Here is a 14,691-nt window from a genome sequence, read left to right on the forward strand (position 1 = left end):
GTGTCTCACAGTGCTTTCCTGCTGTAGCACCCTCTTGTGCAACTCAAACAGCCTGCCAGCATGCAGGTCACACCCTGAGTGTCTGTGTATAGCCACAACCCTAGTCCAGCACCTCTGACCCCAGAAGCCTGTCAGCAAACACCAGCCACACTCTGGCTTCCAGCAGCCTTGGTTACTATTTGCAGGGTGACCCCAACAAATTCCCAGTATCAGATATCCCCCCCAAAATGTATACTCTGCACTGTCCGACCCTCTCCTGGACAGTTCAGATATTTTAGGTCCATTGCCCCTGCTAAAGGGATCAATATCCAACAGTCTGATACTTTAAATAGAGTTACCCCACAGCCCAGCTTAACCACACCACTGGATTAGTTTTGATTAAAGAATGAAGCAAGTTTATTAACTACAAAGAGATAGGTTTTATGGGAATGCACATATGAGCATTAAAGCCAGACATGGAGAAATAAAGATAAAATGCTTCCTAGTACTAAAACGTAACAAAGTAAATTTGGTCCAGGGTGAAGTCCCTCACCATATGACCAAATTCTCAGGCCAGGATCGGCGTCCAAAGGCTGTTTCTTTTGTCTTCTTAGGTGAAAGAGAGAGCTGAATAGTGAAAGATACTGTGACGTATTTTTGCCCCTCACTTTTATAGTCCAGTCCCCTTTGAAATGCAGTTTCTAGAGGATTACCCATTTATTCCCGCTGTGAGGACAGAGATAAGGAATCTTGTGGTGAAAGGGGTTTCATGCTGTTTGCTATGATGCAGATCGGTTTGTTCCTGTCTCCTCTGTCTTTGAGAACTTGTTTACCCACACTTGTCTGGTAAACATATTTCAGATCTAATTTCAGCTTATGTTTATAACCTTCCACATATATAATGTTGCTATACACAGTCCATCATGATATTATTGACCAGTGAGTCACTAGTTTTCAAATGATACCTCACAAGGCATATTTTGTACAAAGATTATTACAATGGTGTGTAAAGGGTGAATATAGGGGTGCATTCGAATATCAGATATCTGACCATCGTTTCGCCTCAGAGGGTATGACTGTTTAGGGTTTGTGATGGGCCATATGCTTGTTTTGTATCAAAGGTTCCTAAAGAAGCATATTATAGGTGAACAAATACAGTTCTCCACAAACGTCCTTCCTAGCTGCTATTTTAAATGCACCCTCTCTGCTGGGACACTTCTGCTGCAACAACGCATTTTGACAGCATGAACTATGAGTGGCATGTGGCTGTGGATTACTATATATATTTCTACTCAGATAAATAATGTGGAGATTGTTGCATTGTTATCCCTTGGTTTATTTTAGTACATTAGCACTGATTATGGGCAAGAGAAGCTTACAAAGAATTAAAATGTGGGATTGAAAAGATCCCATTGAGGCCAGATTTTCCTCCATGGAGAAAACTCTGCATCACCCTAAAGCAACCCCTTCTGACAAATATAGGGCCAGTTTTCCTCTGACAGTTCATTTGATCTGATGCAGGGAATTAAGGTGTGGGGGGAAATTGGAGGATCTTCACCTGCTCCCCTGCCAAAGGATAAAAAGGAAGGCTGCAGTTTGACCCTCATTGCTAGAAGAGTTTTATTATATTGCGAGATATTCCTTGAAGTAAACAGCTAAGTACATTTTTAAAAGGCATTAGCCGATGTATTATAAATAACAACAGCATTTGCAGTTGCTAGGATAAAAATTACAAGTACTGTCAATTGTTTCAGGACATAAAATGATCACCAGCTGGTTTAGGAAACAACTACCATTCTCCCCGGTGGTACTGTATTGCACTACGTTGTGGAGGTTTTTATGCCTTCCTCTGAATCATGTAGCACTGGCCACTGTTGGTGATAGAATACCTGATAAGCCCACTGACCTATTTTCCTATGAAAAATCCTATTGTATATTAGATAGCAAAGTACATTATGTAGGGGAACAGGATTCCACCTTTCAACAAAACATCCAGAATTGGCCACTGTCTGAGGCCGAATATCAGACAAAATGGACCTCAAAAAGTTCTGGTGTGGCATACTCTAATGTTCCATAATAGAAGATTGAATAACTAGACACATTTGTTTTGCCTCCCTCTGAAGCATTCAGCATTGGACACTATTGGAGACAGCATAGCAGACAAAATGGACTATTCACCTATTCCAACACATGGAAGCAGTAATAATGATAGCTAGATTATCTACACTGCTTTTCATTAAATTGCAGAGTGTTTTACAAAAGAGGTCAGTATCATTTCCCCTCTTTTACAGAAAAGGAAACTGAGGCATGAGATGCAGTGACTTGCCCGAGGTCACCTGGTAGGCCCGTGGCAGAGCCAGAAAGAGAAACCAGGTCTCCTGAGTCCCAGTCTAGTGCTCTAACCACTGGACAACACTGCGTCCCATATGGTCTGGTATTATATGGTGAGATGCAAACAGTGCATGCTCTCCATTCAAATATCATACATTAGCCATTGTTGGAAATGAACCCATGCTACTTAGTCAACTGATTTATCCCTTTATGGAGAAGCCTGTGGTATAATATTGCAGAGTGGGATACATAGGAATTAAACAGCTGGGTCCTGGCCACTGGTGAAGACAGGATATTAGGTTAGATGAGCCAATGGCTGATCTGCCCTGTCAATACTTCTAGTCTGGCATGGTGGGTGAAGTATGTGATGGAGAGGTATGGTGATTACACTTTCTGTGAAGCAGTGTTACTCAATTTCTCAACGTGAAATTGTTTTGTGACTATTCCCTAAACATTTACTATTGAAAAGTAAAATAAACAAAACAAAAACAAACCAATGGTAATATATCTAACCTGAGCCTGTACTTGTTTTCAAAGGTTGACAGGGAACACTTGTCCTTGAAGTGTATGGATAAGCAGGCAGTGGGAGAGGGGTTTATTTTTTTTTTTTGCCTTTAATAATACATAGCTCTTATATACTAGTTTTCGTCAGCAGAGCTCAATACGCTTTACCAAGGAGCAACATCACCCCTATTTTAGGGATGGGGAAACTGCAGCACTGAGCGGTGATGTGATTTGGCCAACACCAGAACTAGCACCTAGGGCTCCCCAATTCCAGCCCAGTGCCTTATTCACTAGGCCACATTACCCCACCCGGTATGTGGCGCTGCTTTGGATTGTACTGGGGGATGCCTAAAACTCAGGCCAACCGAGCTACATCACTCATGGATGTGAAACGCTTGGCCCCCCCTCTCCCTCAAGACGTGGCTATGCCAACCTATGCCCTGGTGTAGACAGGGCTCCGTGACAGAAGAATTCTTCCGAGCTGCCTGCCTCTGGTAGGGTCAAGGGGTACTGGAACAATGTTTATAGTGGGGGTGCTGAGAGCCATTGAACCAAACTGTAAATCCTGTGTATAATGGGAACCACTTCAAATCAGGGGGTGCAGTAGCACACCCCCCTCACACACACCTCCACCCCCCCCCCCCAGTTCCAGCACCTATGGGTGGGGACGGATTTCTACAGCGACTGAAGGACCCCTCCGGCAGCTGCAGCCTCTACACCACAGGCCGCCAGCGGCATGTTGCAGGGCATGAGCCGGGGAAAGGGGAGGGGGGGGGCCCTTGGCATCTCCCGCCATACACAGGGGGGAGCAAGGAGAGGTGCATCATGGGACGGGGAGAGGCACACCCCCCCCCCCCCCCCGGGGCTCCTGGGCATGGCTGTTGTGCGAGTGGGGGGGGGGGGGGAGGGACTGCGGGTACAAGGCTTCCCCTGTGGCCCCCAGCCTGGGCGGCGCGCCCCTGATTGCGCCCCCTTTGGGCTCCCTGCCCCCTCCCCGCATCGCGACAGCTAAGCCGCCATTTTGTTTCCCTTCCCCGCTCTCCCTCCCCGCCCGCATCTGCAACCAGCTCGGGTAGTTCCGCGAGCGGATTGGTCTCTCGCTTCCTTCCCACTTTCGAAATATGCAAATGCCGCCACGCTGTGACACGATTGGTTACATTACCGGCCTTCCTTCCGCCTTCTCCCCACTGGCCGACGTGAAGTTCTCTTTATGCAAATAAAGCGGCAGCCTGGAGCTCTGATTGGATCCCGTCCTTCCCTCCGCTCCACCCCGTCCGGCGACTTGCCCCTTCCCTCGCCGGGCACGGGTGTGAAGGTTCGAGAACGCCGGCCGGCAGGCCCGCCTCCTTCCTGTGTGCGTCACTGAGGGGGCGTGCTCCGCTGAGCGCGATTGGCTCCTGCCGGGGGGAAGCACGGCAGGATTGGCCGGCTGGAGGCGAAGGGGGGCGTCAGTTCTGGAAGGTTCTGAGGGGGTATATAAAGCGTGTGGGGGGCAAGCAGCCGGTCTCATTCAGCACTGCAGCTCCCGCATCATCGTTTTCTCCCGGCCCTGAGCTACCTCGCGCTCAACAGGTATGACTGGGGCCTTGTCTCGACTGGGGCGAGCCCGGACTATGGGGCGGGGACGAGCGCCAGGCCGGGCTCGCCGCTCTTGGCGCGGGACCCGCAGCGCGGCCGGGCTTTCTGGGGAAGGGGGATCGCGGCCTCGTTTCCACCTGGCTCGGTGCCCCCCAAAGGTTGGAGGAAGGGCCCTGGGCCCCGAAGCTTCCCCTCAGCCGGCTGCCGCGCTCGCTGCCCAGGACTCCCCCGGGGTGGGTGGCCCGCATTGCCGCGGGGCGGGGTCCCCGGCTCCCTGCGGCCGGCTTGCGGCGGGGCGCGAAGAAGGGAGGCGCCCCCCCCTTTCTTGGCTCGCGGGTGGGGGAGGCGGGGAGATGCTGCTTGCGGTTTCCGGCCGGCGTAAGCTGTTTCCCCCGTCCCGCCTGCCCTGCGCCGCGCCGGTTCCGGGCGGGGGGGGGAGAGGGGGACAACTGTCCACGTGACACCGCCTCAGCGGCTGGTTCCGCAGGGGCTGGCCAGAGCGCAGGCGCGAGAGCGCGTGGTGCGGCGGGGCGTGCGGCCCGCGCGCGGGGAGGCGTGCTGGGGTCTTTCAGCCCCCCCCCGCCAACCTTCCTCCGCCCGTCTCGCTTCCCGGCTGCGTTTCCACGGGGCCTGGCCGCGTGGCTCGAGGAAGGCGGCTGTGGGGCCGTGGGGGGACTTCGCTTCCCAGCATGCAACGGGCGCCCACCCACCCACGTGGCCGGAATGAGGCGCGCCCCGCCGGCGGCCCCCCCCCCCTCCCATGCCTGGAGGTTCTGTGCCCCTGGCCTGGGCTGAGTCTTTGCCTGCCTGACCAAAAGGCTGTGTGGCCTTAAGGCTTAGCTGTAAATGTGGTTCCTTTAGCTACTAAATTGTAAGGGACTCTGTCTCTTTAGGTAAGTTTCTTTTTGTTTTGCGTCACTTTGAGGCCACATGGCATCCTGTGCCTTTATTCTAGTAGCTAATTGGTGACTCAGCGCCACATTAATTATTGATACTTTGCACAGAAGCAAATAGAAACATCTGCTACTAAACTCATGAAGTTTAAACTTTGCATTATTAATCCTTTCAGAGTTTTAAAAGGAAAACATTGATTTTGTTAACTTTTGTCTTATATCTGATTTAGGAGTTTATTAAACATGGGCTAACAAACTGAAGTGTTTGCATATGTGGTAAACAAGCTTCTCATTTACAGGCAAAATGTCTAAGGGACCAGCGGTTGGAATTGATCTTGGCACCACATATTCATGTGTTGGTGTCTTCCAACATGGCAAGGTGGAAATCATTGCCAATGATCAGGGTAACAGGACCACGCCAAGTTACGTTGCCTTCACGGATACAGAGAGGCTGATTGGTGATGCTGCAAAGAACCAAGTTGCAATGAATCCTACTAACACAGTCTTTGGTAAGAAAAGACATGAGCCTTTTAAATTGGGACTAGAATATTAAACTGAATAAAGTTGCTGTATTGTTGCTTAGCTAGCATAAACTATAGCTCTTCTGCTTGTTAGGTGGTATATCCTCATGCAGAATTGGGCTCTCTAAGTTGGATGTAGATGGAAGGAACTAGAGGCCTTGCATCTCCATTGTTTCCATGTTGGCATCAGTTTAGGCAGCAATGCCTTTGTTTTCAATGAACAAATTCTGGGAATGAAGGAACAAATGCCATCTGTTTTAAAGTACATCCTGTGGTGCAGGTTGGTGCTCAAATTGGCATGAGGCATAAGTTTAGACTCCAGTTCCATTCATAGTCCTGAATGATCCCAGTTCATCTTTAAGCTTATTGTGTTTTCAGCTTTCATTGAGTTCAGTTTAAGTATACAGATTAAGGCTCTAAATCAGTGGGTTTTCAACCTGTAATCTGCAGACTCAAAACATTGGGCAGAGGGGTCTGCACATCCCAAGGCTGAAAATTACTGTTCTAAATCATGCAACCTCCATTTACTGTATAAAGTGGGGACTTTTTTGCCGTTGTCCTCATACCAGTAGATAGGATGGTTTAAGTCTGCTCCTACTGTGGCAGGAGTCAGTCTCCATAGTGCCACTGAACAAGATGGCTAGGTGTTTGGGGAGGGGAGTTACTTTGGGAGTTGCCTCATTTGAATTTAAAACAGAGGACATAACTGAAGTGTTGTCAGCATGCTTTTGTAGAATGGTGAATTGGAATTATTACTGACAATAGTTAACTTTTTTAGATGCAAAGCGGCTGATTGGTCGTAGATTTGATGATACTGTTGTCCAGTCCGATATGAAACATTGGCCTTTCACTGTGGTGAATGATGCTGGCAGGCCAAAAGTCCAGGTTGAGTACAAAGGGGAGACCAAAAGTTTCTACCCAGAGGAAATATCTTCCATGGTATTGACCAAGATGAAGGAGATTGCGGAAGCATACCTTGGGAAGGTGAGACTTAAGAGCTGAGCTCCTCCGGTAACTCTCCTAGAATTTAAGGGGTTAATGGTCTCAAACGTAGCTTGATCTTGGTTTCATATAGTCATATACCCTGTAGACGAAGGTCTCAGCTGATTGTGACTCTTTTTCTGTCCATAGACTGTTACTAATGCTGTGGTCACAGTACCAGCCTACTTCAATGACTCCCAGCGCCAGGCCACAAAAGATGCTGGAACCATTGCAGGTCTCAATGTGCTCCGGATCATCAATGAACCGACAGCTGCTGCTATTGCTTATGGTTTGGACAAGAAGGTGAGCAAGTTGTAATAGCACAGCTAAACAGCATAGTAGATTGTTCCTAGTTAGCTCAATAGTGGTGAGTTCTAACACATCCGTAACAGAAAACACTCTATTCTTCCAGGTTGGAGCTGAAAGGAATGTCCTTATCTTTGACCTTGGTGGTGGCACTTTTGATGTTTCAATCCTCACTATTGAGGATGGCATCTTTGAAGTAAAGTCAACTGCAGGTGATACCCACTTGGGTGGGGAGGACTTTGATAACCGTATGGTCAACCATTTCATCGCTGAATTCAAGCGGAAGCACAAGAAGGATATTACTGAGAACAAGAGAGCAGTTCGCCGTCTCCGTACAGCTTGTGAACGTGCAAAGCGTACACTCTCCTCTAGCACTCAGGCCAGTATTGAGATTGACTCTCTCTATGAGGGCATTGATTTTTACACCTCAATTACCAGAGCTCGTTTTGAAGAGTTAAATGCTGATCTGTTCCGTGGCACTCTGGATCCTGTGGAGAAGGCCCTGCGGGATGCCAAACTAGACAAATCACAGATCCATGATATTGTACTGGTTGGCGGGTCCACCCGAATCCCCAAGATTCAGAAACTGCTGCAGGATTTCTTCAATGGCAAAGAGCTGAACAAGAGCATCAATCCTGATGAAGCTGTGGCTTATGGTGCAGGTAACTAATTCCCCCATAACTTTTGTGGTGTCTAATGCTGGGCCTTTTGACCATAGGGATGGGTATATGTAAAGTGTGGAAAAACTAACGCAATACTCAAGCCATGGCAGCTATGGCTAGTAAGTGATTAAATGTTGGTGACCTATGGATTGCTATAGCATCCGTGACAAATCACTTACGCATGTATTCAACGAAGTGTATTGCTTAAATCCTATGGGATAGCATCTTTCCAGTTTACTTGCATTGATGAATTTGGTTCCAAAGCCATTCGTAGTTTCCACCAGAAGTTGACTGATGATGGCTAAAACCTTCCTTGGATGTCTGAGCGAGTTAAAAGAAACCTCCATTTCCCAGTGACAGTATTTTTTTGCAGTGTCTTGACACTACTTTCTTTTCAGCTGTTCAGGCTGCCATCTTGTCTGGGGACAAGTCTGAGAATGTACAAGACCTGCTGCTGTTGGATGTCACTCCTCTATCTCTTGGTATTGAGACAGCTGGAGGTGTCATGACAGTCCTGATCAAGCGAAACACTACTATCCCCACCAAGCAGACTCAGACATTCACCACTTACTCTGACAACCAGCCTGGTGTACTTATTCAGGTATGTATCTGGTTTGGGGTAACTATTCTTCAAATGGTTAAGGGACTGCTACTCATCACATTCACTGCCCCTGTACTGCAGCATAACCTCAAGCAGTTTTAGGTACTGAAAACCCCCAGTTTAAACTTCTAACTTGTAAGGAAGTACTATAATTATAATTAAGTTTTATCTGCAGATGAGTTCAGTCTTCTTGAGTAGACTATCAAGACATGGTGGGTTTGAAGAACTCTTGTTTTGAGAGTTGATTTGTGAAGGAGTAACTTATGGCCGCTATGATGAGAACGTTCCAAAATCATTCGTAGTTTCCACCAGAGGTTGAAAGACCCATGTTGGCTCCAAGTACCTTCCTTGGATGTCTGAGCGACCATAACACATACTTCACTTGACTTCCTGATCCTTATGAAAATAAAGGTGAAAATACTAGTTGCAAGTAACAGATAAAACTTCATATAGCAAAATGCTTACGCTCCTCTTGTTGGTCCTGGTTTTTTTTCCCCCCACTTCAGGTCTATGAAGGGGAGAGAGCCATGACAAAAGACAACAACTTGCTGGGCAAGTTTGAGCTGACTGGCATCCCTCCAGCTCCAAGGGGCGTACCTCAGATTGAAGTAACATTTGATATTGATGCCAATGGCATCCTTAACGTGTCTGCTGTGGACAAGAGCACTGGCAAGGAGAACAAGATCACAATTACCAATGACAAAGGTAGGCAGTGCATAGCCCTTTGGGGGTGTAAAGTGGCTGCAGTAGTTGTAAGACTGCATCATGTTCCCCTGAAGTGGGTGAGTGTAAATAATCCAGTGATAGAATGAAAGGCCAATCTTACTGCTGCAGTGGTACTGGAACCACCAATTCCAGCTCCTTTCCCATAACTTCCAGCTTGCTGGGGTATGCCCCAAGCTAAAGCAGCTGCCTGGTCACCAATTTGTGCTGATAGGGAATGTTAAACCATGTTGCAAATTACACAGGCAGTAAATTCTTAACACTGGACTGTCTTGTTCTGCATACTCCAAAAAGGAACCATGGGTTGATAGTTTAAAGCCTAAAACTCTCACTCCATGAGAACAATTTCTTACAGTAATGTGGCCCACAAACTTAGTGCAACCGGAAAAGGAGTACTTGTGGCACCTTAGAGGCATCCGATGAAGTGAGCTGTAGCTCACGAAAGCTCATGCTCAAATAAATTGGTTAGTCTCTAAGGTGCCACAAGTACTCTTTCTTTTTGCAAATACAGATTAACACAGCTGTTACTCTGAAACCTGTCATTAGTGCAACTAACTTACCATATCTTCCAGGTCGCTTAAGCAAGGAAGACATTGAACGCATGGTCCAGGAAGCAGAGAAATACAAAGCAGAAGATGAGAAACAGCGTGATAAGGTGTCTTCCAAGAATTCTCTAGAATCCTATGCCTTCAATATGAAGGCCACTGTTGAAGATGAGAAGCTCCAGGGCAAGATCAGTGATGAGGACAAACAGAAAATCCTGGACAAATGCAATGAAATTATCAACTGGCTGGACAAGAATCAGGTATGTTTAAAATTTCTCTCATGGAGATAATTTTAATCCAAAAATCAGAATTAAAAGTTCCAACAAAGCTCCAGGACTTGTTTTAACCTGAAAATGAGCACATTTAATCAGTGCTGCAACAACCAGGCAAGTTTTCTGCCATTGTAATCTTAACTAGTATCTTTTTGTATTGTAATGGCCTACACAGAAGGCAGCTTCAAAATCCAAGGTGGGTTCGTAGTTTCTATGGGGGGGGCTGTAGCTATTGGTTTAGATTTGGGTGGCAGGAGGTAGCTAATGGTCGCTATGATGAAAATGATTCCAAAGCCATTCGTAGTTTCCACCAGAAGTCGAAAGACTTATGTTGGCTTAAAGTACCTTCCTTGGATGTCTGAGCGACCATAAAATCTTCCTTTCTAAAAGACTACCTTAATGTTTCTCCTGGCGCTACAAGATGTCTCCCTCCCTTTTAAAGAGACCATGTCAGATCAGACTCTAGTTACCAACTACACTAAAAGAAATGGGCTTCCTGAGTGCACTTCTTGCACTAGTGAATAACCAGCAATTCCTTGCCATAACTGTTCTGACAGTGTCTCTAACTCTCCTGTAGGATATTAATGCAGATTACAGAAGTCTCAAGCTCTTTAGCAGTGGTTTCTGTTAACCTATAGCTTTCCTTCTGCTTAACTTTTTTGTCTCTATTTACATCTAGTTATAGAGTCTGAATTGCTTTGTAGCTTGTCAAACACCTAGCTTAGCATACTACTCTGCCACACCCATCCTTTTTACCCAGGAAAACTGACTAGAGTAGTGCAAGCCTGCCCCTGCATGGGGTTTGCTTTAAGTACACTTTCTCAAGGTGCCATCTTTACCCTGACCCAAGGTAAATGGGGGGGGGGGGGGGTATAAACAGTAGGCTGGCTCTTGAGCTGGCCTTCCAGGGGCACACTTGCAGCAAGTGTGCAAATTGCTCTCTATATTCCAGACTGCTGAGAAAGAAGAGTTTGAACATCAACAGAAGGAGTTGGAGAAGGTTTGCAACCCCATCATCACCAAGCTGTACCAGAGTGCAGGAGGCATGCCTGGAGGCATGCCTGGTGGATTCCCTGGTGGTGGAGCTGCCCCATCTGGAGGGGCCTCATCTGGACCAACCATTGAGGAGGTGGATTAAATGCACTGGAAGCAGCATTCCACAGCTGGCTATTTCTTAGAATTGAAGGACTCAAGGCTGGGTGCAGTGGCAGGCTAAAAAAAATTCCATATTTGAGCTGCTGTATAAATTGTGTCCGGGCATTTTAGGCATTCTAAATACTTGAACATGTGCACAGGGAAGGTGAACACCATTGCACTTTATCAGTACTGTAAACAAGTGCAAATGCAATTCATGTCCTAAGGAATAAAACTTATTTAATTGGCATCAAAAGGCTTTTGTTCTTGATTCATCCTACTTGGTTAAAGAAAAGTAACTTGTAGCTTATCAGGAATTGAGTATTTTAGTGAGACTGGCTTTGCTTCAGGTCTAGTTCTCAGATAGAAGCATTAAAAGAATTTTTGCTGCTTGACCTAAAGTTATTAAATTATCAGTTTCAGAGTAACAGCCGTGTTAATCTATATTCACAAAAAGAGAAGAAGTACTTGTGGCACCTTAGACTAACCAATTTATTTGAGCATAAATCCGATGAAGTGAGCTAGAGCTCACTTCATCGGATTTATGCTCAAATTGGTTAAAGTGAGCTCTAGCTCTAGCTCACTTCATCGGATTTATGCTCAAATAAATTGGTTAGTCTGAGGTGCCACAAGTACTCCTAAATTATCAGTGTTCTGGCCCCATAGCATTTTGGTCTGTTTGACTGACTGCTTTGAGCATGGGTTTCAGCTCTTAGGGCTCTCTTCCTTGGAAGAAAGGAGTGAGGCTGGGACTTCACGCCACTTATGGTTGGCAGACCTGAATGACTTCAGATATGTAGGCTGATATTTACTCCAACACAACAAAGTTCTGGAAAGCAAACTGACTAGGCATAGCAGCTGGCTAGAGACTCTTCCTCTGCCAAAAAGCTAAAGCAAGCACTATTTTCATTAGACAACATATAAAACTTGTTTGCAGTTGAATGCAGTTATAGGTCAGACATCTCCTTAACAGGCACCAAAATTACACACAAGGCGTTGGACTTTTTACCACACCTCAAAGGCATGCGAATGTGGGCAGAAAGTGTCAGGTAAGATTGCTCACTTTGAAGTGTCTAGTATTACTGTAAAACTAGTAATTTGCCAAACTGCTTGGGTTGGGAGTGTTGCCTTTTCCATCAGAGGCTATAAAGCAGTCATACCAAGCTCTTGGCTTTAAAGAAGCCTCTTCAGAAAGCTAAGCAATTAAACACACACTTAGCCAAAGGTGTCTAATTGTTTCAATTACAGAATATCAGCTTTGTGACACTGCATATTTATTAAAGCTGATAGCTTCCCTTAAAGCCATTACTAGGCCGAAGGCAAAGCAAAAACTACCTTTTTATAAATTAAGGATTCCTAATTTTCTATTAAAGGAACTTCCCTTAATTTACCCAATAAGTAGGAAACTAAAGCATTTAGTGAACATGTCCTACACTGTGGCAGAAGCCCCATATGAACTCTAAAAGGGAATTTGCAGTTGTGCTCACCAAGTAAGGCTACACTTACCTTACTTGTAAAAGCATCCCTCATTTTATGTAGGTGCTGAGATGGATGAGCACCTGGAAGAGCAAATCCATTTATATGGCTCTGGAATTTCACTCCAGCAGGGCTTGTCTAAAGTTAACATGCATAATTGCATTAAAGCACTGTGTAGGTGTTAATGGAACCAAAGTGGCCTGAGCTTGCTGAAATTTTAACAGCTACAAAGTAGCCTGAATGAGAGTACCTATGCATGGTTTCAGTCAAACTTCTTCCACAGCTAGAGTAAATGCATATGACTAGCTTCCCCCACTATAGAATCAAATTAGCTTAGTTGTGCTACAGGGGTGCAGCCCCTACAGGTGAAATAATGGGGTGGAGACAGCACACTGAAGGATATCAGTCTAAGGCTCCATCTCTACTTGTAGCCACACTACAGCTACAGAAGGTGTCACTGTAGTTACTGTCCATGTCTTGGGGACGTAGGTCAGTAGTTTAAGGTGATAAAATTCTTCCTTTACTCTGTCATTGTCTATGACAAGATTGAGATTGGCTTAGCTGTATGGTTCCCCTCCTGCCCCCCCACAGGGTTGTACAGCTGGATTGACTTACATCTTTTAGTGCAGACCTGGTCTCAGTAGTTCTTCCAACCAGTTAACAGCACATGGTACTAAGGGGTAGTAATGTCCGTTCTCAGTGTCAGCAGATGGGGAATTGAACAAAAGATCTTGCTAAAGTTCAAATGGGACTGGACCTTCTTTCTCCCCATTCTAACTTAATCTCTGCAAGTCCTGCTTCATGGGTGCTCTTGGGATTTACAAGTCCTTGTTTGTTACTGGTTTTCTGTTGTTGCTTCTGCCCAGGAGATGTTCTGTTGCTAAGGATTGAGTTGCTAGGCCATTAGGCACAAATTTTATTTAAAATAACTGTCTAAAGAACCCAGCTGTCTCCTTCATAAAGGAGTAAGTGAGAGCACAGCAAGGAGGGAAGTGTTCCATATAGCAGAACAGAAAAATAAGTGGCTGAAGGTTGGCTTTGTAGGCTGGCTAGTTTAATAATACATGGTGCCAACTGGCATTTGAAGTCTGAATCATTGAGCAGATTCTCATCCCAGGGTAGAGTAGATTTTACGACTTAGTTGCTGATTTGGGAGCAGGAATCAGTTTTCTGGAAGGTCAGTTAAACAAGGTAAGGATTCCTTAACAGTCTTACAGAGAGCATGCAGTGCTCTTAAACAAAAGATTTGGAGCTAGGAGCTTCTGAAATTCTAATCCCAGTTTTGATACTGACCCTCTGGGGCCTTGGCCAAGTCACTTCAGACCTAATGGGTTAGCTCTTGTCATCTCCAGGGTGTGGGGCTTTTGTTTGTGAAGTGTTTAGAAAATGAAAAGTTTTGCACAGGGTTACTAAGAATGAACCAGAAATGCCTAGGAGCCTCTGAATTGGCCATATTTATAATTTTTCCTGTTCTGAGTTTTGCTAGACCCCCAGGGATCAAATCAAAATTATACCTTTCCTCTACAATTTCAGTTTCTCTTTCAGGTGTCCCCCACCCTGCTGCCATTGTGAACAGGCTGTTAGTTGAAGGAGGAAAAGCTTGCTTGTCATCTAGTCAAAGGGATTCATATTACCATCTAGTGAGCTGGTATGAGTAATACTAGAAGGAAAGTAGATGAGTCTTTTTATGGGGGATCTGGGTGTCTTGTCAGCACGGAGCCAGATATGGATCCTTTGGCTTAGGTTGAGGGATGTGGGCAGGGCAGCAGGGAAAGCACCTACTACTGGTGGTGTAATCCATACTGAGGATGAACAGTCTCCCTGCATTTCAAGCAACTGAGAAACCATGAGTTCTCTGTGGGGTTTGAGGTGAAGAGAAGGCTGAGTTTCTCAAAAGGATTGACCCTTTATCTTTGCCGTAAACCACGGCATAGTTTGAAGATGTATAGCTTCCTGGGCCTGTTGCAACAGTGTAACTTCCTAGCTGAAGTCTGGTCTCCATCTGGCCTATGCTTTCCAGCTTTTATTTTAAATTGACAACAGTGTGGGCTTTGAGGCTATGACGATCGGGTCCTCTTTGAGGTTGCTTTGTTTTATACTCTAGCCTTTGAACGGCAGTAGCTCAGTAATGTTTCCAACCCTAGACAAGGGACTCTCCTGGGTCATTGAGTCCAGTGGCCCGCTA

The 14,691-nt window shown here is 45.9% G+C and overlaps 1 protein-coding gene, 1 long non-coding RNA gene and 3 other non-coding genes across 5 annotated transcripts in view; 4 read left to right on the plus strand and 1 right to left on the minus strand.

Moving 5' to 3' along the window:
- Positions 1 to 4,617, minus strand: part of LOC140901712 (uncharacterized) — a 40,002-nt gene extending 35,385 nt beyond the window's left edge. The window contains exon 1 of the long non-coding RNA XR_012155940.1: positions 3,977 to 4,617. This is a non-coding gene — a long non-coding RNA (uncharacterized LOC140901712). The remainder of the gene's footprint in view (positions 1 to 3,976) is intronic.
- On the plus strand, positions 4,283 to 11,286 carry HSPA8 (heat shock protein family A (Hsp70) member 8). Its single transcript, XM_073321033.1, has 9 exons — positions 4,283 to 4,386; positions 5,585 to 5,794; positions 6,585 to 6,790; positions 6,938 to 7,090; positions 7,200 to 7,755; positions 8,154 to 8,356; positions 8,863 to 9,061; positions 9,652 to 9,884; positions 10,849 to 11,286. Exons 2-9 carry the CDS (start codon positions 5,590 to 5,592, stop codon positions 11,032 to 11,034), a joined length of 1,941 nt encoding a protein of 646 aa, XP_073177134.1. The 5' UTR covers positions 4,283 to 4,386; positions 5,585 to 5,589; the 3' UTR covers positions 11,035 to 11,286.
- Positions 7,994 to 8,084, plus strand: LOC140901784 (small nucleolar RNA SNORD14). Its single transcript, XR_012155976.1, has one exon. It is a non-coding gene; the product is annotated as a small nucleolar RNA SNORD14 (small nucleolar RNA).
- Positions 8,624 to 8,720, plus strand: LOC140901783 (small nucleolar RNA SNORD14). Its single transcript, XR_012155975.1, has one exon. It is a non-coding gene; the product is annotated as a small nucleolar RNA SNORD14 (small nucleolar RNA).
- Positions 10,165 to 10,262, plus strand: LOC140901782 (small nucleolar RNA SNORD14). Its single transcript, XR_012155973.1, has one exon. It is a non-coding gene; the product is annotated as a small nucleolar RNA SNORD14 (small nucleolar RNA).
- Positions 11,287 to 14,691: the final 3,405 nt, after the last annotated feature.

The sequence above is a fragment of the Lepidochelys kempii genome, chromosome 22, assembly GCF_965140285.1.
Source record: "Lepidochelys kempii isolate rLepKem1 chromosome 22, rLepKem1.hap1, whole genome shotgun sequence".
NCBI classification, from domain to species: Eukaryota; Metazoa; Chordata; order Testudines; family Cheloniidae; genus Lepidochelys; species Lepidochelys kempii.